General features: G+C 38.7%; 1 protein-coding gene across 3 annotated transcripts; it reads left to right on the top strand.

The window, feature by feature from the left end:
* The first annotated feature begins 17 nt into the window (after positions 1-17).
* LRRC42 (leucine rich repeat containing 42) lies at positions 18-18687 on the top strand. 3 transcript variants are annotated; one of them, XM_016120337.2, is made up of 9 exons: positions 18-224; positions 1618-1738; positions 5428-5914; positions 10712-10843; positions 11998-12116; positions 13349-13437; positions 13604-13717; positions 16911-16995; positions 18203-18687. In XM_016120337.2, the coding sequence occupies exons 3-9, from the start codon at positions 5442-5444 to the stop codon at positions 18472-18474; spliced, it is 1284 nt and encodes a 427-aa protein (XP_015975823.1). In that variant the 5' UTR covers positions 18-224; positions 1618-1738; positions 5428-5441; the 3' UTR covers positions 18475-18687. The 3 variants fall into 3 exon arrangements, with proteins under 3 accessions (XP_015975823.1, XP_015975824.1, XP_015975822.1); XM_016120338.2 differs by having other exon boundaries at positions 1644-1738; XM_016120336.2 differs by lacking the exon at positions 1618-1738 and having other exon boundaries at positions 19-224.
* Positions 18688-20121: the final 1434 nt, after the last annotated feature.

The raw sequence follows: 20121 nt of genomic DNA on the forward strand, positions 1-20121 counted from the left end.
CACGCGCGTCTCCCTTGCCCAGCCTTCCCCCCCGCCTGTCAGCCCCGCGGTCCCAAGGCGCTAAGTCGCCTCCAGCCTCCTCCCTCCTCCCATCCTCGCTCTGTCCCACGCTCCTTAGCTTTGTGCCTCGGGCGCTGAGCCGTTTTTCACCCCCCTCAGCCGCTCCGTGGAAGGAGGGAGCTGCCACTGAGGAGTGCAGCTCTCTGCCCCAGGCAGGGGCACAGGTAGGTGGCGGCCGCGGGCTGGACGGCTCACGGAGCCCCGGGCTGCGAGTGGGGGCGGGGGCGGTGTGTGACGGAGGGGCGGAGTGGGGGAGGGGAGGACCCGGAGGAATGGGATTGGGGTGTGTGGTTGGGTGAAAGGTATGAGGATGAGGATATAGGCGTGTGGGAGATGGGTTTATGGGCGAGGTTCATGGTGCTGGGGTAAGTCATGGGGAGGTACGAATTGGGGTTCGGGATAGGATGGGAGAAGGGAGGAGGATTACCTAGGGTGTACCCGGGGAGGGGCATGCGTGGGAATTTAGAGAGATGAAGAATTGCCCTGCTGGGTAAGGGGTTTTGAGTACAAGGAGGAAAGGATCTAGGATTGGAATAGGAGAAAGGGTGGGGTCTTGGAGGTAGGGAAGAAAGAAGTTGGGGCTGTGGATTGTGAAATTAGGCATAATGAGGCCTGAAGGAAAAGGATTTTGAAGGTTGAGGACAAGAAGACAAGGAAAGAGATGGAGAGATTGGGGTCCTAGGAGATGGAATCCCAGAGTGAAAGGAAGGGAATAACTGGTGAAGGACAGAGAAAGAGTGCCTGCTGGTTAGAGTGGGTCGGCGTGGAATGGTGTAGGGAAGGAGGGGGAGGCAGGTGGTGGTGGGATTGGGTCTGGGGAACGGGGAGCCAGATTTCAGAAGGGCCATGGAAGTATTAGAAGGGCATAAGAGAAGTAGGGGCATAGGAGCTGGAAGTGGGTGAAGGAAGGAGGGGTTAGAATCTTGGATGTGGAGATTGGATTTTGTGTGAGCAGCTCTCGAGTTAGCTGGGAGAAAAACTATAAGAGTGTCAAGATGTGGGAGAGATTGGTATGTTCATGGGGGAAATAGGGAGCTGGATATGGTGTGACCCTCTGGAGCTTGGGAGAGAAGGATATGGGTAAGAAGGCAGGTAGGAAACGAAAGTTATAGGAAAAAAGAAATAGTGAGAGAAGTTGAAAATCAAATAATGGTAGTTGACACAGAACAATGAAGGTAAGATTGTTAGATGATTATTGGTGGTTAGGAACTAGTTTCTGTTCAGGTTTTTATATTAGAAATTTTCTCAAAAATTCTGCATTTCCAAATAAACACGGGACGTCTGCAGCTTTGGGATGAAGGCCATGGATTGACAGAGTTTTCCTGGTGTGTGGATGTGGGTAATTTATGGCCTGGCAGAGGGAAGAAGTGAGGCCTCAATGTAACTTTGTCCTGGCTCTGTTCCCACCATCTCTTTCCTCAGATGTTCACTGTCTTTTTGGGTGTGTGTATGTGTGTGTGTATCTCCTTCCTGTCCCCCTAGATTGAGTCAGTAAATACCAGAGGGATCAAACAGGTGGAGGAGATTAATTTTTAACATCTTTTTTTTATCCTTAAGGCTGATGTCATATTTTTATTCTTAAGAGACAACATCATGCAGTGGAAAGAGCTTGAACTTTGGAGTAATACAGCCTTGAGATTGAATTCTGGCTCTGCCACTTACTAGCTCTGTTCCATAAGTAAGTTACTTTGCTTCTCTGAGCCTCTTCATCTGTTCAACAGCAATCCTGACCTCATAGGATTGTTGAGGATTACATGAAATCATTTAATACAGTACCTAGCACAGTCCTTGACAACTGGTAGGTGCTTAGTAAATGGTTGCTATCACACCCACTATCACTATCATCCTAATCATTACTATAATTAAGAATAATCATTATTGTTCTTATAGGATTGTTAACTTACTTTACCTACTACAGTTAGGTGCTTTCTTCTCTTTCTCTTCAAATTAGATAGCTGTAGACTCAGTTCACAATTTTAATCCTGTTACCAACCTCCCCTACCCCCACTTAACTGGGATAGTCCTGTTTCTTGCTTGGTAAACTGGCTTCAAGGTATAAAAAGCTGTGGTGTTTATCAATCTCTTTATCTTGCCTCTTATTCAAAAGGCTATAGAGAACTTTTAATGTAGTATACTTTCTTCATTTGATGAAATGACATGCTTTGTGGTAACTTGGCCCATTCATGTGGCCAAATATTAGAACATGCACTATAGTGATTTTTTTTTGTGATGTTGTATGGGTTACAAAACTGCCTCTCTGTAGGAAGCTGGAAGACTATTAAAATGCCTATTACTTTGATGACCTAATATAAAATATAGCTAATGCAGATCTACAATGAACATTGTTATTCTTACAGATACTGATTATTTTGATTTTCCCATTTGCAGAAGATTTTTGCCATAGTATGTCTCCTGAGGGCGCCCATTATAATAGACCACCATGTGCAACAGCCAGGCATAAGCAAAAGCCAAGTTCAGAAGCTTTGTGTGGAATTCACTTGCTTTATGGTTCTGAACCTTGAAAGGTTTAAACACTAATATAATTCTTAGATCATTTTATAGTACCTTACAAATTTTCAAGATACTCCGTATTGGGAGAATGCAGGATGCACATATTTAGTAGTAGAACTCAGTTCACCAGGATACCCTGAACGAAGGTGGGTTTCACAAATCCCATAGTTGAAGAATAGAGAGGCCTGGAGGCTTTTGGACAGATGATGTAGGTTTACTCTTTAGGAAGTATTGGATTTCTTTTAATCATATAGAAAGGGAATTAGCATTTGATGAGTAATTTAAAGGTAAACTATAGCCATAACTGTGTCTTTTAAAAAAAAAAAAGAGAAAGAAAGAAAGAAAGAAAAATGATTCCTAGAAGCAGGAGCTGCCAGGATTGAGGGGAGCCTGGGTTAACGTCCTTACTCTTGTCCCAAGCAGCTGTGCCCTCTGCTGGGTGGAATCAGACTTTTCTGCTTTTTACCCAAAGTAGTCATCCATTCATCTATTTGTCCATTTTACTCCAAAGTTTGTTGAAGGCAGTATTGAGGGTGAGGGTTAGGGACAGTACAGATGGGCAGACCCTATTTCTTTGTCAGGGAGCTTATAATGTACTGATCTATTATAATATGTTACCTTCCATTGAATTTGCCTTTCTTTTAGATCAAGTCATTCCTTTTTAGGTCCATGCTTGATGTTTACTTTCTGATAAACAGATAGAATAAGGTTCTGAATATCCAATCATAGGGATAAAGACCAAAGGGGATCTGCTTTATCTCCTGGCCAAGATTAAAGTCTGTGAGGTTGAAGGCGCCAGATGCTTATTCCTACTGGAAGAAGATCTTAGAATAAATGAGGTATCTTCTTAGCAGCAGACACTAAATACAGGCAAGAGTATCAGTTATAAGAGCTGTCACTGTGGCAAGAGGTTTTTTTCCTGGTTCGTAGATCCCCCCCCCCCACCTCCTGCCATCGTCATACCAGTAGCAATATACTCCCATCATCTGCTTTTCTTCTACCACCTGCAGAAGGGTCTGGCAAGTGGGGGAGGTGCTGCAGCTGTTGCCTGGAAGAGGCACTGGCTCCTAGCAACAGTATCAGCAGGCCCTGAAGCTCAGAGCACTAAGTCTGTCCTTTTGAGGTCTCACCCTTCCTCTCAGTAAATTCAGCAAATAATCCGTCAAGGGCTTACTCAGTACTAGGCACTATGTTGGGTCTAGGAAAGTGTGATGAATCAAATAAGCGCCTTGCCTTCAAAGAGCTCACAACTCTGGGGACATTAGTAAGAGAAAGACATAGTCATGGTGCTAAGTGCTATGTAGAAGGAGCCAGCGGTGCTCTGGGCAAAACCAGACAGGCATGCACTGGTGCAGAGTTTAGGGAAGCAGAGGGTGTTCCAGCCAAAGGGAGCAAAATTGGGCAAAGGCCATTGGGACAAGAGAACACAGCCAGCTTACCTGGGTCATATGGCATGGCCAGAGTAGGGCATAAGGAAATGAGCAGAAAAGGACGAGCTCCCAGACTAGGCAGGTCCTTCTTTTCTGATGTGTTTTTACACACATAATTATCCTCAGGAGAAACATGGATTGTACTGATGCCCACAAACAGGATCAACTGTTTGATCTCCAGGGACTCAGCATTTTTGATCACTGACTTGATTGCTGACACTTTTAAGTGGCATCAGAGCTGCATCTTAGCCGTGTATTGATGCAGAAAAAGCTGAATTGGTTCACTCTATAAGTCAATCAGAGTCTTTTAGAGATAACAGAAGCTTTTTTACCTATATTATGTTAAACTTTACCTCCCCTCCCTTTAAATTGTTGTAGAAATGATCATCAAATCTTTTCACTTTATTTAACATAGCAATTTCTTGTGTATTTTGAAATCCCACAGTTTCTCAGGAAAATATTTATTCCAGTTAGTGCTTGTGCACAAAATGTCATCCAAATTATCACATAAATACCTGTTTTTGATACTTTGCCTTATCTTTAAAGTGCCCTAATAGAACCTTAATAGATATGAAGCTTCCAGGGACTATAATAGCTTTTATTTAGCTCTTGTGATATAGATTTTTAAAAACGCTGTTCCTTCAGTCTATGTAAGGTTTAGGAAATGAGTAAATTTTAGTCCTGCAAGTAAGTATGTGCTCAGGGACTGTTACATACCAGAACATTTTGTTAGAGAGTCTGGATGAATTAAATATGGTCCCTTCTCAAGGAGCTCAAACCAGCAGAACACAGGCCAGGAAACAAATCAGCAGCAGAATCGTGAGCCAAGTACAACCAAAAAGTGTGTAGAATGGGCCAGAGTAACAAGGGAGTTACTCATTTCTAGTCTTTGTTCTGTGCATAAACATGGTTTAAAAAACAAATAATAAATTCCATATGTACTCGTTTGTAACTTGCAAATCAATAAACATTTTATAATTTTAATGGCTATATAACATTTCATGGTATGGATATATCATAATTTATTTAGTAACACCTCTGTTTTTGGACACTTAGGTTGTTTCCAGTTGCTTTGCTAACATCAACTGTGTTGCCATGACTTTCCTTGTAAATGACTCTGCCCATTCTGTGATAACTTCTTCAGGGTGAATTTTAGAAATGAGATTTGAGCTGGTTTTTGAAAGATGAATAGGAGATCACCAGATAGACGAGAAAAGGGGGAAGGTAGAAAAGGGAATTCCAGGTAGCAGCAATAGAGGCAACTACCAGTGCCCAAGTTCACAAGCAGCTGGTAAGCTTCGTTTCCCCAAACCAGCCACGGGGCCTTCCCGGTAGGCTCAAAAAGCTCTGGGCACAGCAAGATGAAGTTACATGTTACAAATGGCATTTTAATTGGATTTGCTTCCTTTGTGCCTTGCTTTTACAGTTACAACAAAGGCAATGTCTTACTACCTCAACTCAGAAAACCACCTAGACCCAGGGCCCATCTACGTGCGAGAAAATGGGCAGCTGCACATGGTCAATCTGGCCTTGGATGGCGTCAGGAATAGCCTGCAGAAGCCAAGGCCTTTCAGACTGTTTCCCAAAGGGTTTTCTGTAGAGCTTTGCATGAACCGGGAAGATGATACCACACAGAAAGAGAAGACAGATCACTTCATCTTCACATACACCCGGGAGGGTAATCTTCGGTACTCTGCCAAATCCCTCTTCAGCCTGGTCCTGGGCTTCATCTCCGACAATGTTGATCACATTGATTCCCTTATTGGCTTTCCCGAGCAGATTGCTGAAAAGCTGTTCTCTGCTGCTGAAGCTAGACAGAAATTCACAGAACCAGGTACAGGGCTAAGGGCTTTACAGAAATTCACTGAGGCCTATGGAAGTCTGGTGCTTTGCTCCCTGTGTCTGCGAAACAGGTGAGTGTTCTGATTAGAATATTGAGTATTTTATTGGGTGTGCTAATTGTGTCACGCTCTGGGGCTTAGTGGGCTTGGGGCCTTCTCCCAATAACTAGCTCTGCAATTTAGAACTTCCAGACACAAAGTGGTGGGCCATTTTAAGAAAAATCACTCTTTTTGTCCCCTCCCTTTTCCAGACAGCACTTAGCTTTATTTTAAAACTACTTTACCAAGATTAGTTGCTTGCCACAGCTCTTTTATTATGTAGAAAATACTCTTCAACCAACTTTTCTAGTAAGAGAAAATAGAAAAGACAAATTGTGATTCTTCATGCCAAAGAGCTCTCATATGCTCTTGGGATGTGAAAACTAGTAACCAGAGTTCTTAGTCCTTTTCCAGTTTTTAGACCTTTTCATTTAGGCAAAGGAAGATATTGAGCATTAGATTAAGAAACTTGAAAGAATGAGTGATTAAAATTTCAAGTATCCTAAATTTTGGAAATTTTCTTAAAGGTCCCAACACCAACACCAAGGTCTGTCTGTTTTCTAACTGAGCAGATGTATTTTCTTGTGACTTCACGCATATACTTTTATTGATCTATTTAAAATTGTTTTCCACCATCATGGAAGATGATTTTCAAAACATCTACTAATTAAAAAGAAAAACTTTAAAAAATGTACATGGAAAAGAATTTAAAACAGACACAACAAAGTATAAAGCAAAGCATAAGCCTCCTTCATCATTCTGTTTCTTCTCCCTAGAGGCAGCTGCTGTTATCAATTTCTTTTATAATATTCCAGAGTATTCTATACATATACATGCATGTATAGGTTTCCCCTTTGTCATACAAATGGCAGCACGCTGCTTACCCTGTTGAGCACCTTGCTTTCTTCATTTATTTTAAAAATCATTTAGCATCAATGCTTGTAGATTTTTTAAATCTACCAATATATGAACTTTTTTGTAATTAGAAAATGTGAAAGACAGCTTACAATTATGATGCACTATCAATATGATTATTAAAACAAGACTAAACTCTAGTGGTTACCAGAGAGTAGGGTGTGGTGGAGGAGGGGAGAGGTAGACGGGGTAAAGGGAGTCAAATATGGTGGGGTAGGGGTAGGGTGAAGTGGGTAAAGGGGATCAAATATATGGTAGTTGAAGGAAACTGGACTTTGGGGTGTAATCACACAATAGAATATATAGATGTCAAATTATAATGTACACTTGAAAATTATATAGTTATATTAATGTTACCATAATAAACTTAATTTTAAAAATTAAATAAATTTTTTAAAAAGGCTAAACAGAAAGCATGTGATAAAAGAAGAGAAATTATACTAGAAAACATAAGCTAAGCTCGTATACTTAAAAAAATAAAGAAGCCATCTATTTAATCAGCTCATAGAATTAATGTTTTTCCTTGGCCAAATATTATCCTTTAAAAAGAAAAGGCATGAATAAATGCAGACAGAAACAGAACCATGGACTCATGAAGCGTGCAGACACCTTATGAAAGCTCTGTCTTTGTGCTGTGGCCTCAGTCACGGCTGGGCCTGGCGCTGCCGCCAATGGAAAGGAAAATCTTACCTTGCCTTAAAGAAAAAGTCAAGCAATTTCATTGTAGCTCATACATTTGGAATACATATTACTCCTTTATTTTTTATTCTAATTTATATTTGTTATAGAAAAATTAGAACAATGAAAAAATAATTATAATGAATATCTTGTTTTAAAATTATTTTATAAAGGCAATACATAACATTAAAAAATTTAGTCCCACCATTTATAGTAATTTAATTTAATATTTCTTAATAAATTTAATAGAATTTCTTTATACATTTGGAAATATACCCTAATCTACAATTGGTATCCTGTTTTCCTTTTATTCCACCTACTATTACAGCTTAAATATTTCTCATGATAGTGAAAATGCTTTTTACACATGTGTTGTGTCTGCATATTGTTCTAGTGGTGAAATTGGATGAAAATAGCACTTTTATTCACGTTTGATGCACACATAACTAAGCATTTCTGGAAAGCAGCTTGACAATATGTATCAAAAACCTTTAAAACATCTATACCATTTGTTTGCCCTTTAATTCAATTTACTAGGAATCTATTCTATTTTCTAACATAAAAATTATATATAGGAGCAAATATTTTTACATAAGGTTCATTATAGTACTAGTTGTATTAGCGAAAACCTGAAAGCTGACTATTCAATAATAGAAAATCAGTTAAGCAAATTATGGTACATTGATATGATGAGATATTATATAACTATTTAGATAATATCCAAAGATGGGGCAAAATGTTCATTATGTACCAAATGAAAATATAAGAATTAAATTTACATATACTATATGATCCCAGTTTTATTTAAAAAATAGGAATTTTTCTATGTATTGCATACATAGAAAAAAAGAAACCCACTGAATTATAATCTAGATAGTGGGATAATGGGATTGAAATTAGTTTTAATTTTTTTAAGTTTTATTTTTTTAAATAATTTTTTATATTTTCTTTTTTTTTCTAAGGAGGATGTATTATTTTTATTAAAAAATATTAGAAGCATTTTAAACATTTTTTGGCTCATATTTTATTGCAACAATTCCAAACTTTGCTGTCTTATTCAGATACAAGAGCGAGATTTTTCAGTTGTGATTTACAAAAAAAGAAAAAAAGTCCCCTCTTGAATCTCCAAGGGAAAAAAGGAAGAGGGCAGGAGATTTGGGTTTGCATTTGCAATCCAGGGCTGAAGCTGCAGCAGCTAAGATTTTACCAGCAAAGTTTTTTCCAGCACAAAAGGGTTCAGGTCAAAAGGAAAGCACTTGAGAAAATAATTGAAAATGAGATAATTGGGTAGATTCAGAGACTTGCCATCTTGGGGTTGAGTCAAAGCTGCCTGCCAGAAGGAAAAGCCAGTATCTTTGCAATTGGGTTCTGACGCTATGAAACTGTATTCCCTGTGTTGAAACCCCAGTGATTTTTAATCCCACTGGTGATTGCAGGGAGGCAAGTATGTTTTCCTTAAAATATCACCCTGTATAATTGAAGTAATTATAATAGCTACCATTTAATGAGGGCCTATTAGAATCCATGTATTTTAGAATACTATTTTAATTTTCTTTATAATCCTGAAAAGAAGTAATCATCAGCTCCAATTTCTAGCTGGAGAAATTGAAGCTCAGAGAGGTTAAGTAACTTTCTCACAATCACACAAGTAATTAGGGTTGTTAGAATCCAAGCTCAGGTCTGACAGTAAAATATGTCTGTGATCTTTCTGTTGCTTCCCCACTATATTATTCTGAATTCTTTAAGGGACAAATTGGAAGACTAGTTTTCAGCAAGACCTTAGAACTTTGATTGTGTTCTAGGTAAACATCTACTAATGTCTGTTGCTTTGCATGTTGTTTTTTCAGCTTTAATTTTTGTGATGTTCGTTAATCATGTTATACATTGTTATGCCCTTCACAGATAACTCGTTTCAGAATTACTAAAAATCTTTTGGTTAATTGATCAAAGGATGTATGCTTTCCTTTCTCTGATTGCCAGTAATCCCCCAAATCCCTATTAACCCACTTCATCTCTGATTGTAAGATGGAAACCGGCAGCTTTATTTACAGTGCAATTAAAATACATCTGAGTAAATAAGGCTCATTTGTGTACCCAGCTGAGCTCAGTTACTAGGCAGTTTAGAGTGGGTATCAGTGCCCCAGGCCATCTGAACCTAGCAGTCAGGCCAGCCACAGCTTCAGTACATCTTATTTTTCTTGGAAGTAGAAAGAAAAGAGATCTGACTTTCTTCTTACTTTCTGATTATTTCATCCTTTTTTGGTAATTATGATCCTGCTGACAGAAGAGAGATGTCAACACTTTTAAGTTTCACCGCATTGGTCCTAGCATGCCATCTCTCTGGAAACTTCTAGACATCCATGAGGAAATGAATGAGAAAGGTGTGCGCTTTGCCACAAGTCAGTTTCCCTGTTCTTTTAGGATCCTCTTCTCTGTTTCCTGTCAAACCTAACTCCTTTTCATTTTTTCTCACTGACCTCATCTAAAACAGATAAATGACTAGAAAGCAGGGTGGAGACCACAGCCTGGGCTGTGGAATGCCTTTGTGATCTCCTTTTCCTTTCCAGAGGCCTCCCTGATGCTTCCTGGTAACAGTTCCTGTGTAATTAAATTGGTGGTGCTCACGGGTTTGTCTTAATAACCATCTAGATTTGAGTGGGTCCTCGTAATAGTTATACTGTACATACTTTCGGAGTAAAGTTAGCAGGGTAACAGAGGAACAGTGGAGAGTGGGCAGACACTCAAACTTGGGTTTCAGTAGAGAAGATAAAATGAGATACGCTAAATATCTCTTGGTAGGTCATTGGATGTGAAGATTAGAACCTCGAGTTCTTGGACCTCTTCCAGTTTTCCAACCACTGGATACTGAACATTAGAGAAAAAGCGACCTTCAAGAAATTATTAATTAAAATTTCAAATATCCTAAAGTTTGGAAAATCTGTGATAAGACCTCAGCACCAACACCAAAGTCTTTCTGCTAACAAAGCAGATGTTATCTCTTTGTGACTTGTCTTTGCTCATATAGATTATTTAGTTTTTATTCCACTGTCATGTAAAATGACTTTCAAGGCATTAACTAATGAAACAATTTAACCTGTGCCCATGTAGTAATCAGTGAAGTGTGCTTATTCCATAGTAGTTTGTCCTGATGAAATGTGGACTACAGCAGAAAGCCACAAATGATACTATTTCAAAGAAGAAAAAGAAAAGCTGTTGATTGCTCTCCACACCCCACAGATATCTGGTGATCTCAGAAAAACTTGAGGAGATTAAGTCTTTCCGGGAGCTGACCTGCCTGGATCTTTCCTGTTGCAAGCTTGGAGATGAGCATGAACTTCTAGAACATCTCACCAATGAGGCTCTGTCTAGGTATTGACCTGCCACCATTGCAGATGAATTGTTTTATCATTTTTTTAAAGGGTGATCCAACGGGATCATCTTGAAGAATACCAATTACTTCTCAATTCTGTGTTTGCTAGTTTTTTTCCTAAAATATTTTTAATCTCCATTTACTTGGTAGAAGCAATATAGATTTGACAACTCTTATGAAATTCAGTTGGTTCATTTTTCTAAATAACCTTTATTTCAACTTGTAGTGCTTGAAGATACCTGAGTTGAAAAATGATTTTGCACTTTATTTGTCTAGTCCTAGTTTATTCTAGCAAGAGATGAGAAGTTACCCAATTTTCCGAAGTAATTATTTTCTATTTTAACTATTAATGAACTATAAATTATTTAAATAGTGAACTATTAAAGACAGCCAAATACATCCTTTCAAGAACCACAATTTAAAGAAATCGCCCAGTTTATGCCAACTTATCTCAGTCTGGTGGGCAGAGAGGAGGCCAGATAGATTCCTTTGTGGTTTCATAAACACCCAGAAGGACAACAAAATTACAAACCTGAGTCTAACCCACTTCCTGGGGTCTGCCTAGGACAGCAACACCTATATACTGCCATATACAAAGGTATTTTTGTGTGAGGATAGTAAAAGTTCAAATTTCTTGTTCAGTGTGGAACAGTGGAACACATTAATACACTACTGTGAGGTTAGCTAAATGGATAGGCTTAATGAGTATACCTTAAAACTCAATCTGAAAATCTAGATTTATAAAGTTGGTTAAACTTAGAGGATTATTTCCTTTGCTAAAAGAATTCTCATAGGAGTTCTGTAACAGACTTTCTCTTTATACGTAGAGTGTTTTTGGTGCATTTGTCAGGAATTCAGCTTTTCTATTAATCAAGGTATATTTATCTCCTTAATAAAATTCATTTGCCCCATTCCACCATATACCTTTAGTGCCCTCTGCCCTCTGAGGTTAGTACTACATAACACTGATTTCTAAGTTAACCTTCCCTTAGTAACTGAAATAGCACCAAAAGATCTTTTAACTGTTAAATGCATTGAGTGTGAAATAGGGGGTAGAGGATATTTATATTTTTTAATGAAATTTTTGAAAGCATGTTCTCATACCTAGATTTTCTCAAACTCTTTAATTTATTTATGGACTTTGTTTCCCTAGTGTAACTCAACTCCACCTGAAGGATAATTGTTTGTCTGATGCCGGGGTGCGGAAAATGACAGCACCAGTTCGAGTGATGAAAAGAGGCCTTGAAAATCTAACATTATTAGACTTATCTTGTAAGTTTTATTAGAAATTATAGATTATTAATGTTGGAAGAATGGCCTTAGAAATCATCTAGTTCTTCCTTTCATTTTAAAGGTGATAAATTGAGGGTACTTTCCTAGGTGCCGCAGCAAGTAGGTGGGAGAGCAGGACTAAAGCCAAAGGCTCTTGACTCCTGGCCAGATACCTCTCCTGGCATGCTACCACCTCTTTAGGGTAGGGAAAGCCCATACATATTCATCTCTGTCACTCACTGTACAGACAGGGCAGCCTTTCATCATATTCATAACATATATAAAGCACATTTGGTTCATCTTTACATTCTTTCAGTTGCTGATCCATATTGTCTGTGAGCTAGGTCTTTTTTAATCAACATTTGCTTGGTGAAAATCCACATAAATTAACAATTATGATAACTTATTCAGGATTAACCAGATATTGACTCCAATGTTAGAAAGTTTATAGAGATCATTTATGATTTAACCAAACATCCACGGAATGCATGGCAGGATGGTATGGTGTCAAAAGAATGAAAGGAGTAGGGTTTGAGGTCAGAGAACACTTCTTGTTCTGCTGCTCTTACTTAGCTACCCTAAGTAACTTGGGCAAGTTATTTAACCTCTCAGAGCCTTGGTTTTGGCTTCTGTAAAATGAAGATAATAATGAATATCTTAACCTTCCTCCCAGGGAAGTGTGTATTCATTCAACAAATATTTTTTGAGCATCTACAGTGTGCTAGACACTGTGCTCAGAGCCTTGAGGACTCTGCTAAATGTAGTACTCTCTGCTGTGAGAAGATAATATGTAAGAAAGGATTCTGAAAATTATGGTTAGTAAGAGTAGTAATAGTCTCTATGTCTGAATACCTTTGAAATTTTTTAAATCTTTGGAGGTGAAATGACTATGAACAAAATCTGATGAACCATTTTAATACATGATTATATATGCTGTTTTCATATGGTTGCAAATTAAACCCTTTGAATTAACAACCTGGTCCATTTATTTTTCTGCCAACCCCCAACTCCTAGAAAGTTAGCCCTATAAAGGATCTTAAGGATTATCTAGCATGGCTCCTTCATATTAGAGATGTATAAAGATGAGATCCATATATCTAATTTACTCTGAAAAGTTTGCTCACTCAGTATTTTATATTGTATCATTATATGTCCTTTTTTCTGACCTTATTGTTGACATTTTAGCAACAGTTCTTCTATAACAGAATACTACCTATGTTTTTGACATCAAGGTAACCCTGAGATCACAGATGCGGGAATCGGATACCTCTTTTCTTTTAGAAAACTAAACTGCTTAGATATCTCTGGGACAGGGCTCAAGGTAAGACTTTTGTTCTTTTATTTTTGCACACTCACAATTAAATATGTTTTTTCTGCTAATTGGTGTTGAGAGAGGGCTGTTATTTTTGAGGGCGTTTATTTCCTACCGAAAGCAAGTACGAATTGACCAGATATGCGGGCATTCCTTTCTGTCTTTCCCTCACTAGGACATCAAAGCCATCAAGCACAAGCTCCAGACCCACATAGGCCTTGTCCACTCCAAAGTGCCTTTGAAGGAATTTGATCACAGTAACTGCAAGACAGAGGGCTGGGCTGACCAGGTACTGCAGATTTTTCTCCCCTACAGTTAATATGGTTTTTCATTTTAATTCCAAATGTCTTATTCAATACTTAGAACAAACATTAATTTTCTTGGTATTCCTTGGCTCAATTGTCATCGTCATGTCAAATCAGAGACACTGATGGGCTATAACTGACCCAGCTACTTAAGAAAAGGTGTTAGATGCTGGTCCTTAAATATCATGCTCTGGTCACTAGATCATGCCTCATCTTTATTGGGTCTAGAAGAAAATGCCATCCTAGAAATGACTCAGAAACATAATGAATTCTGGCTTACCATGAAAAAAGCAGCATGACCCAGTTTCAGAAGGACAGATTTTCTTAGCAATGTGTATATACTAGAGAGAAAGTAAGTCATACTTGTAAGGGTTCAAATCTGACTCTTCCCCTTTTGAGGGGCAAATTTCTTAACCTGTCAGAGCCTTAGTAAAGAGAAGTCTTTTTTCTCTTTTTCTCACTGAGCCTTCCCATTTTCAACTTCGTGACTGAACTTTGCTTTGACTATGGCTTGTCTTTTTGGTCTCCCTTAAGTTGGTAAAGTACACACTTAAGTAGGAAATCAGAAGGTAGCCAAGTGTACAGCACCAGTAGATGCTATCTTGCTTGTAGCTGGTGCCTTTCTCGTTCAAACACTTGAAACCAATGTTTCTTAGTGGAGGCATAGAGAATTCCCCAAACTCTTGTTTTGGATCCATTCTTGGGGAAAGGGATCATTTAATTTAACTGAGCATCCATCGAAAGTATGGCAGGATGGTGTGGTGTCCAAAGAATAGAAGGAGCAGGGTTTGAGGTCAGAGGACCTCATTACCACTTGATTGGCTTAAGCTGTGATACATATGATGGTGGACCTGTCCAACTGCCTGATTATAGCATCACCTTTCTATAAGTAAACAGGAAGGTGGGGGGACTGGTGAGTCAGTGTTACAGAAGCACTTTGAAGTTAGTCCAGAAAACACATACTGAAGTAATTATCATAGTGCATTGCCAGACACAGTTTGTAGCACTGGATAAATCCTAGACATAGCCAGTGGATTTGGGCCAGGTTGGGATAGTTATACAAAGGCTTGATATAGTTTGGTAGCAGGTGCCATGGTGGGAAGACCATAGGCTTTGGAGTCAAAGAGACCTAGGTTTGGAATTCTGGCTTGACGACTCGATAGCTGTACGACTTAAGGAAACTTTAAGTCTCTGTTTCTTCATCTGTAAAACATGGAAACCAGGATCTCTCTTGCAGAGCTTGGTATAGGTGAAATACCAAACAGCCTAGCCTGAAAGTAAGTGGATTGGGCTCTGTGCAGCTTACACCATGCGACGACAGTCTGGTTATGGCGCTTGGCTGCAGAGCTTTATCTATCTTGTTGATTCCTTGTTGAAACTGTTGCAGGCTGACTCCATGTTCTTCCTGCCTCATTCTCAGCAGGTGACATACTGTTCCCCTTAGCTAGGAGGGAAGTAGAATATGACACATAAAAATGAGGCCATCTAACAGAGTCCCCTTACTTCCCTATTTCTGTCTCAAGACTTCTTCATTTCTTCAATTGTAGTCTACTTCCCTCATATGTAAAGAGAGCAGGTATGCCACTTTATTCCAGTGATTGGCCCTTTGGGTTTTTTTTGGGGGGTGGGGGGGCAGAGGGAAGGGTGCTGCTTTTCATCCCTGTTCCTAAGATCAGCAGCTACCTCTCTGATAGTTCACTAATCAGTTCTCTCGACTGCCCCCTGACTCGCATTTTCAGCCTCACCCTCTCTTGGCTCTTTTCTTTCTGTGTATAAACATACTTACGCTCCTTTTACTCTAACATGTCCTCATCTCCCAACACAACTGAATTGTTTTCTATTCTTATCTCTCCCTCCTCCTCATTGCCTATTTAGTTCTTAGTTCCTTGTCATCTAGTTTTAGCCACTACTGCTCTCCTGCAAGCGTTCTCTTAAAGGTGGCATGTAATCTCATTCTTCACCTGCTTGGCTTTTCTGCAGCATTTTTTCTGCAGCTTTTCCACTGTTGGCCTGTCTCCTGGCTCTCCCCTAACTTTCTCACTTCTCCCCTTAGCTCTTGCTAATTCCTCCTTTCCTCCTCTCCTCTGACTCTCCACTCACTCTCCAGGTGATCTTAACTGTACTCAAAGCCTTAACTGTCCCTGCTGTGATGGTTCCACCTTCTTGCACATGGTAGACCCATTCCTAAATATCGTCCATACATCTCCACCTGGCATCTCAAATTCAACGTGTCCAGGGCCTAACTCATTTTCTTCTTCTTCATCTCCAAACATCTCCAAATTCAGCTAATTCATCTTCACATTCTCTCAGATGTGTCCCGTTTTCCATAATCAGGAAAGTATCATAGAAGGCATGACAACTGATACTTAAGGAGTGCTTTCTGGATGCCAGACACTATGCTACACCCTACATGTATGTTATCTCATTTTACAAATGAAGAAATTGAGACTCAGAAATTAAATGACTTGCCAAGGGTCCCCTGGCTAGTAAGTAGTAAAGCGAACTCTGGAACTGTATTCTTAAACTCTGTGTTGTACTGCCTCTGTGTCCCGAAAATGTTTTTCTTTATAATCATTTAATTGCATACTATAATGAGAAATACTTAATTTAGTTCTTGTTACTTGTGGTATGTGTGAAATAATCATTTATTTTATTTATGTATAGTTTATAGCCAGCCAAATTTCCAAATTAATTTGTAGCTTATAATAAAAATACATTTGTAACAGTTTTAAAAAATGGAAGCTGTTCATGAAGTATGTTGAGAATATGGAAATGTGGGCATTTTATACACACACAGAGTTTGAGTTATAGCTGGTATATTTTAAGACATGAGTGAGTCAAGGAATGTGTAAAAGTAATTTGATTAAGGTTTTAAATTTTATTATTTAGTTTAAGGATATGCAGTTTATTTCTAGTTTGGAATAGACATGAAAATAGGGAGTCAGCTTTACAGATTTGTCCTAAGTCATGCAAATACATACATCCAACATGTTTGTATGTTACCCGACTCCTACAGTAAAACAGAAAATCCAGGGCTGACTTAGTTCTTACTCTTATCAACAATCATCTGAAGTAAGATTATCATTTTTATGGAAAGAGAACAGGGGGAATAAGGAAGGTTTGAGATTAAAAGCTTGAGCTTTTGTTGAGACTCAGATCTTTCCAAATATGTTTTAGATTGTTCTGCAGTGGGAGCGTGTGACTTCGGAAGCTGTGAAGCCACAAGAACCCTCAGAATCTCGAAAGGCAGCTCAGCACTTCTGTGAGAAATTCCTTTTCCTTTGGAGTTTTTGCCCTTAGGTTGTTTGCCACCCTTAAAGCAGTAATCCTATCTTCATTCAGTGGGAAAATTAATTGTGATGGTATTGACTTAATTAGATCACAAAAACTTGTGTTCTCAACACAGCTTACAGCGTGAGTTCACTCTTAGCTTTGAGCACAAGCACCAGGAAAATAGCTTATTGTTTGTATGTATGTATGTATGTATGTATATATGTATGTATGTATATCTGTATGTCCTATCTTGTTCGAAAAGAGATTTGCTGTGGCACAGGAGACAGTACAGATGTTTAAAAAGGAATTAAATTTAGCTAAAAGGTAGAAGCAACCGAAGTGTCCATCAGCAGATCAATAGATAAACAAAATATAGTATCTACGTACAATCAAGTAGTATTCAGCCTTAAAAGGGAAGGAAATTTTGACACTTGCTATGACAGGGATGAAACTTGAAGACATTATGCTAACTAAAATAAACCAGTCAAAAAAAGACATAGCGGTTGCCAAGGACTGAGGAAAGGGTAATAGAGTTATTGTTTAATAATAACAGAGTTTCAGTTTAACAAGATGAAAACGGTCTGGAAATGGATGGACTGATGTTTACACAACAGTGCTACAGAACTATACACTAAAAAAGGATTAAAATAGGAAATTTATGTATATTTTAACAACGTTTTACAAAGGACTTAAGTGATGAAGTCGAAGTGAAGGAGAAATAAAGGTAACAAAATAAAAACCAAAGGCATACCAAAAAATATATAATAAGGTTGTATCATTTGAGAGTTGTGCCATAAATTACAATCCAGAATTTGAATAGTAATGACTAACATTTTTTTTTAGCTTTTACTGTGTGCTAAGCATTGTGCTGAGCACTTTATGTACATTATTTATCTTCACATCACCCTTATGAAATAGGTTTATATACCTATAAAAAATGAGAAAACCAAATCTCAAAACAAGTCATTTGCTCAAGGTCACGTATCCAGGAGGCAGCAGAGCACAGGCCTTCAGCTGTGCTAGTGCATATGCCACCATTACCTTCTAGGGCACTCAGAAGGAAATAAAATTAATGCAGACATCACCCTGTTTGGGCCTTGGTCATTTCCCTTGGATCATCTTTCTAGACTTAGGCAGACATTAATATGTCAGTGTAGTAAACTCATTACCCTTCCCTTCTGTCACTCTCATAATAGATGGGAAGAGGACTCGAACAGAAACCCCAGTGAAGTGTCCCCTGGCAGACACCCACATGAACTCCACTGAGAAACTCCAGTTCTATAAAGAGAAAGTCTCAGACTGCCATGGGCCACTGTTGAAACATGAAGCTATCTCAAGCCAGGAGTCAAAGAAGAGCAAGAGAGCTTTTGAAGAGCCAGAAAAGGAACAGGGTAACTCTTCACAGTCTTCAAAGCAGAAGTATGTGTGTCTTGCTGTGGAGGACTGGGACTTGTTAAATTCCTATTGATTGACAGACCTTTCTTCCCCCAGCTCTGACGTATGAGGAAAGGCAGCTGATGTTTTCCTTTTTGTTTGACTTTACCTATGGCATTAGCATAGCAAGCAGATATTTCTACTTTTGTGGTGGGGAAGGGGAATGCTATGGAAGTATGTAATAATTTCTAATGTATATTTTCAATACATAGTAATTTTTTCAAATAAACATTTTTGCTGTCCTTGAGTTCTGCTTGTGAAATATAGACCGGAGCCACAGGAAATAACACTTTGGTTTGGAATGAAAGACCATGTGAACTAACCAGGCAGCTTAGCATGATTTGCTAATACCCCAATTTGGCCCAACCAATGGGATATATATGTATACGTGTGTGTGTGTGTGTGTGTGTGTGTGTGTGTGTGTGTGTGTGTATGGTTGTCATTATAGAATGCATCATATTTGCCATGCCTTGCTCTCACAAGAATCATGGAAGGTCGGGATTAGCCCCAATTTAGAGTTAAGAAAACTCACTTAACCTAAGTTAGGTGAGTTGTTCAGGGTCACCAAGCTTATAAGTGACAGAACCAGAATTTATACTCCTTTCTATCCACCCCTGAAGCCCACACTCTTACATTGCCTTTTAAATAATAGTTAACCATTTGTTAAAATCTCAACTATTACATATGTGAAGTAAAGCACCAGGAATCTTCATAGTAGTCCTAAAAGTAAGGCTTATCATCTTCCATTTGACAGATGAGGAACCTGGGACCAATGACTTACCTTGGACCAGTGCTTCTCAAGCTCGATTACAGATGAAAACCACCTGGAAATCTTGTTAAAATACAGATTCTGATTTAGTTGGTCTGGAAACCTGAGATTCAGCATTTCTAACAAGTTTCCAGATGATGCTAGTGCTGCTTATTTGTGGATTTCACTTTGAGTAGCACGGCTTTAGACCTTCACTGTCCAATACAGCAGCCCTCAGTCACATATAGCCATTGAACGTTTGAAAGGTGGCTAAATTGAGATGTGCTGTAAAACACACACTGGATATCAGACATCAAACTACGAAAGTATTAATGAAAGATATCTGCATTAAGTATTGATTACACATTAAAATGGTAATTTGGGAGTTAACAATTTTAATTTCACATGTTTTTATTTTTCTAATGTAGCTACTAAAAAACTTACATGGCTTGCATTTGTAATCTGCATTTTATTTCTTCTGGACACTGCTACTCTAGACCATATTCTGTCCTTAAAAGGAAGCTTAAAGCAAGGCTTACTGGCAAGTTAAATGGAGAGAATACCTAAAGAAATCCAGAACATTGTTATGACAGGTTTGACATTTGGAAATGCTCTGGCTTTTAATCAGGATTTTAATAAGGGGGATCTTGGATTGGATAGGTATTTGCTATTTAGAGCTAGGCAAGGTACTACCTCTGTAAAGGTGCCCTGTTGCCCAGGATCATATCAGAAGCTCTGATTTCTGAAATTTATAAAATGAAAAAGACAGATTCAATGTAGATTGATTTCTTTGTAGAAGTAAAGTTGAGTTTTAAAATGTCATTTGGGTGGACATCTTGCCATATTTCCTGGAGCAAGTAAACGGCCTTACTTGTCAAACTTAGCATGTATCGTTAGTCAGACTTGAGTCTAATTTGATCTCTCCCCACTACC

This window comes from Rousettus aegyptiacus, unplaced genomic scaffold, assembly GCF_014176215.1.
Source record: "Rousettus aegyptiacus isolate mRouAeg1 unplaced genomic scaffold, mRouAeg1.p scaffold_m13_p_1, whole genome shotgun sequence".
NCBI lineage: Eukaryota > Metazoa > Chordata > Mammalia > Chiroptera > Pteropodidae > Rousettus > Rousettus aegyptiacus.